This window comes from Pediculus humanus, genomic scaffold (genome assembly GCF_000006295.1).
Source record: "Pediculus humanus corporis 1103172108237 genomic scaffold, whole genome shotgun sequence".
Taxonomy (NCBI): domain Eukaryota; kingdom Metazoa; phylum Arthropoda; class Insecta; order Psocodea; family Pediculidae; genus Pediculus; species Pediculus humanus.
Window position 1 is genome coordinate 173,332 of NW_002987807.1, and position 10,306 is coordinate 183,637.

Genomic DNA, 10,306 nt, shown 5'->3' on the forward strand with positions numbered 1-10,306 from the left:
TCTAATCAAACGTCAGATGAACATTTTTAAAAAATATATTATTATTATTATTATTTTAAGGAATCAGAGGAATTCACCAAATTACACAAAACACAACTGGAAACGATTGTATAAATGTTTAAAAGGTAGTAAAAACACTAAATTTTTTTTTTTTAGCTATTACATTAAAATTGCCGATAACATAACGGCCGATACAAAAATGGTCGTGTGAATAATGGATAAGTACTTTTTTTTTTTTTTTTTTTTTTTTTTTGCTATACATCAGACGCTTATACGGTAAAAAAAATTTAAATCTGCGTTTTAGAATCGGCAGTAAAAAAAAAAAACGGGTACAAAAACGATTTATAATTCTTACGGCTGGGGACGACTTATAAACTTAACCGCAATTTTTTCCTGCTCTTCAATCACAATATTCATGCTGTATGATATCGAAAATATAAAAATGTGATGTTTTAAATTTAAATGTATAAAAAAAGTGTAACGTTGAAAAAGTCGTATCGAAAAGATTCTTACATTTTTTACTGTAAAAATACGTTTTACAAAATGAGAATGTCTTCAAAAAGAAAACTACTTCGTGATAAAAAGAACAGAAATTTTTTTATTAATTGAAAAAAAAAAATCACATTGTAAATAAAAATTTTATCGTGTCAGTAGACCGATTTTCGTTACTTTACTCAACGTGTTTGTTTGCATTTAAATATGTCGAACTAAAGAAATTTGTTTTTGTCGTTTAAAATGTTCAACGATTCTTTCTTTGGGGTTTTCAACTTGGATTCTCACGTGAAAAACGAACGGTGTTAAGCATTTTAAAAAATATATATTCTTATCAATAAATTTAGATAAATTTGCGTAGATATATAATTCTTTATAAATTTTTTTGAAATTGTGCTATGTAAAACCGCAAGTTTCATTAAAATTTTGTTTAAAATAATTTTTTTTTTTTTTTTTTTTCATTCGTTTTGTTATATTTACGTAAATGAAATTACTCTATTCTGCACTTTTTTACGCCGTAGGATGACATCGACCTTTGCGGACTCCAAATGATGTTTTTTTTTTATTTTTTTAAATTATTAATCACTTAAATGGTTACGACTCCTTTTCTTGATAACCTCATTTTAGTTTTACTATTTTTGCTTTGAAATTGTATAATAAGATTTAATATTTGATAATTAAAAAAAAAAAAAAAAAAAACACGTTAGAAGAAGAAGCAAAATTTGACGAGTTTTATGTCGAACTCGGAAACATTCGTCATTTTGAAATTAAAAATTTTTTGTGCATTTCATTAAGTTTTTTTTTTTTTTTTTTTTTTTTTATACTTGCAAAAAAAATATTTAAAATAATTGAAGCACTCATTGTAAATATCTTTTAGGATTTTGGTCAATAATGAAAATCAGACTACAAACTCTCAATCAGTAAACAAAAGTAATCAAACTAGTGAAAAGGTTTCTATCGGTGTGCAAGTTGCTGCTGAAAAATTTAATTACCTGAAGACGTCTTATGATCCAAATAAGTTGGCAAAGTTTTTGAATGAAATTTGGCCGTACTTAAAATGGGCACTTTCAGATTCTTTTAGTTATGGTAGAAATATCGTTTATGATAAACCGAAACCGGTTACAGAATTTACGGATACATTGGAATTCAAAAAAATTAAATTTATTGGATTTCAAGATGCCTCAGTTTCAAATGAAAACAATAAAGTTAGATTCCCCCTGTTATATTTAATTAAGTCATTCCGTATTTAAACTGTGCTTTTCACAATAGTAACAATTATCATGATTGTATTTATCTTTTCAGGATTGTATCATCAGTAGTTTAGCTTGGAATTCAAGCAGCATGCTTTTAGCTGTCGGAATGTCAAAAAGTTCTCACGAGAGCTGGTGTAATCATGAAAGCATCATAAGTGTTTACAGAACTCATTCATCGGAAACAAACAATAATCAACCAGATTATTTTCTTCAAACACATTCCTGTGTGAAGCACATAGTTTTTCATCCATTTATTCCTTCTGTCATTGCTGCAGGTTTACAAAATGGTATGTTACAAAAATTTTACTGCTTTTATTATTTCACTTTAAAATTTTCAATTATTAATTTCAATCTGTAACTTTAATTTTAGGAGAAATTATTATATGGGACATTAACTATAATGATGAATCACAATTGTTTAAGCTTGAAACTCATGGAAAAAACATATTTCACTCTGATGCTGTGAGGCATTTATATTGGAAAACAGATAAAGGTGGAGTGAAATTGGTAACAGCAGGAAGGGATGGGAAAATAATGTTTTGGAAAGTGGTTGTTAGCAGTTTGACATTTAAAATTGATAACAGGTTTTTATGAATAATTATAAATTTTGAAGATAAAAAAAAAACAAATTATATTTATAAAATTTTCACAATCTCGTTATAATAATGACAAGTACTTCAAAAGAGAGAAACAAAAAATTTATTTTTGATCTTTCAACTTCTTCTCTTATGTTTTCTGTAAAACGCAAAAAGTAAATTTAATCACTGTTTTATTTTAATTTAAATGTTAATGTTCAATTTTTTTTTTTAATTGCCCCTTAAAACAGTTGGAGTGTAGACGACCTGCGGGCAAAGAAATTTTCATTTGCCCTGTATTTTTCCTATAAATCATATCAGTGAGTTTTTGTTGTTTTTGCTAATATTTTAAAATTTCCCAAAGGTGTTTCAAGATATTTTCTCTATATATAAATATATTTTAATAACTATTATTTTTCATTTTTAAAAATTGTAATAAAATAACACTGATTGTAATGAATAGGCATTTGTAATTTAACATTCAAAATCCTGGGGCTATAATTAAATTAATTCATTCAAGTTTTTTACTTAAAATTAGGTAATGCATTTTAGATTTGCAATACCTATACATTTAGGAGATTCGAAAAATGATGTCGTTTCTGGTTTTTTGGAAGTAAACTCCATAGATTTTTGGCCGGAAAAAAAATCAGACTTCATAGTTGCTGCTGGTAATAATGTTATTCACTGTTCTTCTGAATCAGTTGCGAATGGAAACGTTTCATCAGATGATTATAAAAATCCGAAAATAATGAATTATAAATCTCATTTTGGCATTGCAACTTGCGTCTCTTGTTTTCCCCAAACGGATTTATTTGCTTCCAGCGGAAGCGACTGGACAATTCACATAAGTTCGGCGAAAATTGTAAATAAAACTTTATTAAAGAATAATTAATTTTCAAAAAAAAAAGAAGTATAACTTATAAATTTTATTTATTTATAATTTTTAAGGTGACTCCGTTATTTGTAATTCAGACAAAATACTCAATAACGGGCATCAAATGGATACAACCGGATTGCATAGCGAGTTGGGGTTTTTCGCCAACCATTGAATATCACCAAGTTAATATAGAAAAATGTAAACTCATACTGACGACCGCCTCTCATTTTAAAGAAAATGTATTTTCAGTTGCTTTTAATTTAAAAGGGTAAGTAAAAATACTACAAAAATTTAATTTAAAAAAAAAAAAAAATTTTATTTAAAATTTATTTACTCTTTCTCTTTTTCTAGGTACAAAAAAGTTGCAGTCAGCGATAAATTGGGATTTATGATATTAAACATTGATATTAACAATTAAAGGATTCGACTCGTAAAAACTGTAAGTAAATTTAATATCATATAATATATTTTTAAATTTTCACAAAAAAAAAGATTAAACATGATAAATGTTAGGGTAGCTTTCAAAACACGTTTCCCGTTTCTTTTTAATTTCGATTACATAAACTTTCCCCCCCCCCCCCCCTTTTGAATATTTTTTAATAAACTTTCAAAATTGAATTCGAATTTCGATGAAATCAAAAAAAAAAAAAAAAGAACAATAAAATAAAGTAATACAATAGATTAATCGAGTAAAAAATTATATATATATATATATATTTTTTTTTTTTTGAAATTCGTATAAATAATTATTACTGCGTGAATGCGAATTCATTTCATTATTTGTAATAATCGGATTAACAGAATTGATTTAATTAAAATATTATTATTATTATTATTATTATTATTATTGTTATTAGATTAAATGTGAAATTTGACGAGATTCGATTAATTTTTAATTCGTGCAATGAATGCATCAGGCAAAGTTTAAAATACTAAAACACACTTAAATTCAGCTTCCTGAATAAAAAAAAAAAAAATTCGAAAATTGAGGAAAGGATTATAATTTTCAGTTTTCCATATGGAAATCGTTTTTTTTTTTTTTTTTTTTTTTTTTTTTCCCCCCTAGTTTTTAATTTTAGTCGCATGATTACTATGTCGGTGTAACAGATGAAACAAATACTTATAATTATTTATCGCATTATAACGTAACGACTAATGTATCTGAAAAAAAAGAAAAAAAATTTATATATAATCACCCTCGATTGATTTATCAATAAGTAATATATAAAATTGTGTATATAATACTCTTAGAAAAAAAAAAAAAAAAGAACTTATTATACTAACCAGTGTTAAATGTATAATGAATGATGATACATGTATGTATTTTGTTTTCCTGCCTACATATACTTAAACAAACTTATATGTTGTCTCGTGATTATTTATTTATTTATTAAATTTAAAAGAAAAAAAACAGCAGCCAAGCAGGAGTGTGAATTCAATTGAAAAAAAAAAAAAAAATTATTTTCTTCTTCTTTTTAATTTTCTTCTTCGACTATTTCGTATAAAACTCTATCTTCTCCACTATTTAGATAATTAACTAAAAAAATTGTATTCGATCATTGTAAAAAAATTTTAAAGGGGGGAAAAAAAAAAAAAACTAAAAACGATCACATTTAAATAATAATTAATTACACAAGAAAATACTTGCACAAATATTTAGACCCTTCTTTATCGTTCACCGATGATTCACCATGGTGTTCATTTAAAACTTCTTCTCCTCCTTCTGTCTTTTTCCCCGGTAAATGCGTTTTAACATTTTTTATATTGACGCTGGCACCCGGTTTGGCAACAAATACCTGGGGACCTTTAACAACCCTATTTAGAGATCCCAAAAACATTTTAACGCCCGCTTCCTCTTCGTTTCCTTCAATTTCGCAATCTAGTGGAAACGATATCGAGTCACCATCTTCGGTATACGAAATATCTTTCGGATAAAAACTTTTTGAATTTTTAGATTTTGACGAGTCAATTATAGGAATGACTACGGGTGTATTATGTTGTTGTTGTTGTTGTTGTTGTTGTGTGTGGTCTGACGTTTTTCCTTCTTCATTTTTCGTTTCGTTTTCTGCATAATAAACGGGGATTTCTATTAGGTCTCCGTGGGTCGAATCCCCTTCTGATAAATCCGTTCTTAAACATTTTCCTTTTGTTCCTGTTGCTCCGTGATTTGTTATAGATTTCGTCCTTAATATGACCGGTCTTTGTTGTAAAAGAGAATTGGTGGATATTATTTTTTTTGACATTGAAAATTTAGTGAGAGGCGTTGATTTGGTTATTTTTTGAGGACTCGCCTTCAATTGACTTTTCGAAACGGAAGCTGAAACAATTATATAATTGGTTATTTACATCGGTTGAACACGCATCGAAGTAATCTATGTGTTAAGCAAACATTTTCTTAAATAAACTTTTTCTGTTAATATTATAATATTGTGATTCATTGGGTTGCGAATTAATTATTCGTCAAAATAATTCGATTTAGAATTATCAAAAGGATTCTTACTAGAATACGGGACGATAACAGGTCGATTTGTACCACTATTGCTTTCTAATAGAATTATATTTGTTCCGTTTGAAGTAACGAATTTGCTTGGATTCTGTGAAAGCGAAAATTTTTGCATTTTGCTTGCCGGACTTGAAGCCCTGAGTGCCGATCCCGGACTAGTTTTTATAGAAGTCGGATTTCGAGGCACAGATCTTATTTGCGGCCGCGTTCCGGTTTGATTGTTATTCAATTGGGCAACTGAAGGTACGGATGATGATGACGATGACGATGATGATGATGATCGGCTTTGAATCATCGGCTTCCCATTTTTATCCAGGATTTGCAGAGTAGTTCCTCCTCGATTCGACTGAGTCATCGCGGTGAACTTAGATGTTGAGCCCAATACCTGCCTTAGGTTTCCCGTTTTTTTTTCCTCAGAAACTTTAACAAATGAAAATTTGCATTATTTTTACATTATAAAGATATAAGTAATAATTAAAAAAAAAATGAATCGGTTGGATGTTTTTTTTTTTTTTTAATGTGATAATAAGGGAAAAAACTGAAAAAAAAAAAAAAAAAAAAAACTTACTCCCTGTTTGAGCTGGTACCGAAAGTCGAATGCTACACGATGAATTATTTTTAGTGCTTTGAAAATTATTTGTAGATCCTGCACCCGAAGAAGTGACTAACAAACGATTTGAAGAAATTGAAATATTTTGATTACCTAAAAAAAAATAAAATATCCACAGAATAAAAAAAAAAAATTACAGAAAATTATTATTCATTTAATGATAATAATAAAAAAAAAAAAAGATAGTTAACGATAGTTAATTTTTTTTTTTTTTTTTTTTTTTTTAACCTTCTAAATTTTCTCTTGATAGAGGCATTACTTCTTCTGGCGGGGCTGCCTCAATCACGGATGGGTTTCCCTTCGACACCGTTTGAGTCGGTGCTAAATTAGTTGACGTTGTCACGGGAACGTTGGGACCCATTCGCAAAGAGCCCAAGGGCCCCAAACTGGCTAAATTACCAATATTTACAGTGATTCCGCCATTAGAATTACTAACCTGTAATTCGGGATATCATTTGAAAGCTCGATAAAATACGCAACTGAATAATATTTTTAATTAAAAATAAACAAAAAAAAAAAAAACCTGGCTCGAATGAAAAGTAGGATTCATAACAATGGATTTTACACTTCCCGGTCTCCTGCCTCTGAATCCATTGCGTGCTGAGCTTACTTTTACATTTCCGTTAATTTGAACTTTTGCTGCGGCTACCGAACTCGACTGAATTTGAGGTTGAGGAGTACCTATTTTAAAAATTGTATTTAAATTTACAGTAAATAATTATTAACTCTTAAAATTCACAGGGGAGAAAAGAATATATATATATATTTTTTACATTTAAGGATATTTACCAGGACGAGATCTTTTAGCAGAAGAACTTTCACTGTCAACCGAGCTTGTTGTAGAATTATGTCTTCTCCTGGCAAAAGAACTCCTTCGTAATTCATTCGAACTCAAAAGGGGTTTCGGAGAAGTCAGTATTCCAGCTAGAAAATCACCAATTTCTTCTAATACGCATCTGTCAATTATACTTTGAGTCACTCCTTCCAACCTCTTTCTTCTTTTACCCATTCTCAAACATTCATCCGCATTTCCAACGACTAGCAAACCTGTTTGTACTTTCATTTTCTCTCTTATTTCTTCCAAGTCTTCCTGCCTGCAAAATTTTTTTTTTTTTTTTTTTTTTTTTTAAGCATGAAGTAAATTCGTAGGAGAGATTTATTTATATTATCAGACGTTTAATTATTATTTTCGAACCTGGACAGTGGAGCGTTTTCTCCAGTCACAAATAAAACTGGGCATTGTATGTCTAATATAGAATCATCCGGTTCCCCTCTGTAACCTTCGACAGTGTTGGCCGAAAACCCGAGGCAAACTACCGCGGTCACAACTTCCGTTACGGCCACTTGACAAGCAAGCGATGCTCCGGCTCTCCAGCCCATAAGTATTATCGGCCTTCGTGGATATTCGATTTTTATTTCGGCTAAACGATTTTTGGTATTTTTGATCATTTGAGTTAGAAAACTTTGGGTTGATATTTTGGTGCTGATATGATCTAAAAAAAAAAAAAAAAAAGAAAATATAATTTTAAAAATATATAGCCAGCAAAAAAAGGAGCGAACAATGCTACGCGTAAACTGAACGAAAAAACAAACACCGTTGAAGACATTAATTTTATATACAAATTATACGAAAACGCTAACCTAAAGAAGATGAAACATCAATTAATATTCCTAAACTAGACAAATAGTTATTCCAAACTTGCATTCTCGATGAAGACTGCTGTTTTTTTGCACCGGATGGTAAAAGTAATATAATAGGATTGCCAGGAAGTCTCCTCTAAAAAAAAATTAAAAAATTTTTTCCAAATCAAAAAATTTAGGATTTACTTATTAATTTGTTTTTAAATATTTAAAATGTGTGCTTAAAATTAATGGCGTGTGTGTAAAAGTGATTTTTTTTTTGCATTTTTAACAATTACCAATTTTTGATGAGTTAGACTGGGTGCAGTAGGATCCCATGGTTCTTTCAATAAAAGATTTAAAGCGTCAGTGTCTACGGAAGCTTTATTAGCGAGCTGCCCACTGTTTGCCACCATTTTTTCAATGAGACTGTGAACTTTGCTTTTGAGAGTTTGCAAAATCTCTAAATATGCAGCAAGATAGCTTGCTGTCAAATTTTCAAGCATTATCGAATGAAGCCATTGTAAAAGCTTTGAATCCCACATGACGCTACCCAAAGTTTCCCTAAATCTTTGTGCGCTCTTATCTACGGTTAATCGTCTGAGCACTGGTTCATTTTTGTTGCCAGACACTGCTAGCCTTGCTAACCTGTCTGCTTGTAGTATTTTAACAATTTTATTAAAAAGATTCGACTGAGAATTGTTCCACCCAGACCTTGATGAAAAAAAATGTAAATGAAGAAGTAAAATCCATCAAAATTCAAACATAAATTTTTTCATAACTTATATTTTATATAAAAAAAAAAAACTTATGCATAAGAAATTACACAAAACACAAATTGACAGTGATGAAACTTCAAATAATAATAATAATAATTGAAATAAACATGAGGGCTTAAAAATGATTACCTAGAAATTGTTTCTTCCCAATCCTCATTTTCGTTGTCATTTTCATTTGATTGGAAAACACATTTTTCACATTCCTCCATCGCTTGATGAGCTTTTGCAACATCATATGGAGGAGTGGGACAATAAACTTCAGTAGAAACATCAATGTCTTCATCATTTTGATTTCTAAACGACCCATTGTAAATTAAATTAATTTAAACATTGCGAAAAGACTTTTCATTATTCAAAAAACTTTCTTACCCAGCAAGTGGATTTTTAAACATGAAAAGTGTTTTGGTCGGTCTCACATGACTGTGATAAAAAGAACCATTTCCAGATCTGGCATAATTATGATCAAAGTGCACTTTCTCCCATGGCTGCATCATTTCCTAAAATTTAATAAAGTAAAATTTTGCCTCTTACAATGCATAACAACAATATGTAATTTTCTAACCGCGCACCATGTATTAACACATTATTACAATATTAAAAATTCTGAATTTTTCGTATTACATAATAAAATAATAAATATCAAAAATTAATAATGCAATACCACTATGAATGCATTAAAGTTATTTTAACTCACACTTTGACCAGCTACATTTATTTGATTCAAATACGTATTCAACATAGAGCAGGTATCTTCCCCATGATCGCTTAATGGGCTTTCTACGCTGGAAGTTGGTGTTCCGTGAGACTACAAAGTTGATTAAATATTAAATTTATAGGCAAAATACTATATATTTACATGACATGGTTTTACAATGAAATTTAAAAATTTATTTTAAAACCTACGCCCAAGCTACTCGAAGGACCCGAAGATAAAAGTAATTTCATCAAGTTATCCTTATTTTTAGAATCGCACATCTCACGTCAATAATTCTGAGATGTAACAGCACAAAAAATGTGAGGAACAATAATAGCACTTAAATTAGGTCAGTCACAAAAACACAATTCTCACAATTAAAACATGTAATATAAATAATGATCAAATTAGAATGCAGGAAAAATTTTTTTTTTGCGGCATCTTAATCTAGAATTACAAATTTTGGGTAAATGTAAAAAACGTTTAAACGTAATTAATTAATAAGCATTTCGTTTTTTATTTATAATTGAAAAACATTAATTCCACGATACAATATTTTTAACATTGCATTTGATAAAATTATGTTGGCAGTGTTTGTTTACCTTTGAAAGTGTACGAATTAAAGTATATTCAAATTACCAAAAAAAAAAAAGATTTATATTTATTAAATTATTATTATTATTTTAAATATTATTATTTTATTAATTTATTAATTATTTTATTTAATAAAATGTAAGTTACCCTTAGATTTTTTATATGTGGTTTTTGCGCTAAAAATTTTGATTTCTTAAAAAATATTATTTTCAAAACCTGTTTAGGTTATTTTATTTATTTTTTTTTTTTTACGCGTTGTTAATGTTTGGAAATTTTATTTTATTTTCTTTTATTTTTTACAAACTAGTG

At 28.8% G+C, this 10,306-nt stretch overlaps 3 protein-coding genes across 3 annotated transcripts; 1 reads left to right on the top strand and 2 right to left on the bottom strand.

The window, feature by feature from the left end:
- Positions 1-735: 735 nt before the first annotated feature.
- Phum_PHUM458730 (WD-repeat protein, putative) lies at positions 736-3,615 on the top strand (the record flags this gene model as incomplete). Its single annotated transcript, XM_002429953.1, has 7 exons — positions 736-794; positions 1,370-1,697; positions 1,795-2,032; positions 2,116-2,297; positions 2,859-3,168; positions 3,342-3,465; positions 3,549-3,615. The coding sequence occupies 7 exons, from the start codon at positions 736-738 to the stop codon at positions 3,613-3,615; spliced, it is 1,308 nt and encodes a 435-aa protein (XP_002429998.1).
- Positions 3,616-4,672: 1,057 nt separating this feature from the next.
- Phum_PHUM458740 (testis development protein prtd, putative) lies at positions 4,673-9,203 on the bottom strand (the record flags this gene model as incomplete). The annotated part of the gene is made up of 12 exons (XM_002429954.1): positions 4,673-4,718; positions 4,842-5,514; positions 5,698-6,120; positions 6,370-6,403; positions 6,570-6,746; positions 6,878-6,915; positions 7,100-7,404; positions 7,506-7,803; positions 7,952-8,087; positions 8,230-8,644; positions 8,839-9,003; positions 9,079-9,203. 12 exons carry the CDS (start codon positions 9,201-9,203, stop codon positions 4,673-4,675), a joined length of 2,835 nt encoding a protein of 944 aa, XP_002429999.1.
- A 191-nt stretch (positions 9,204-9,394) lies between these two features.
- On the bottom strand, positions 9,395-9,684 carry Phum_PHUM458750 (uncharacterized protein; the record flags this gene model as incomplete). The annotated part of the gene is made up of 2 exons (XM_002429955.1): positions 9,395-9,514; positions 9,613-9,684. 2 exons carry the CDS (start codon positions 9,682-9,684, stop codon positions 9,395-9,397), a joined length of 192 nt encoding a protein of 63 aa, XP_002430000.1.
- Positions 9,685-10,306: the final 622 nt, after the last annotated feature.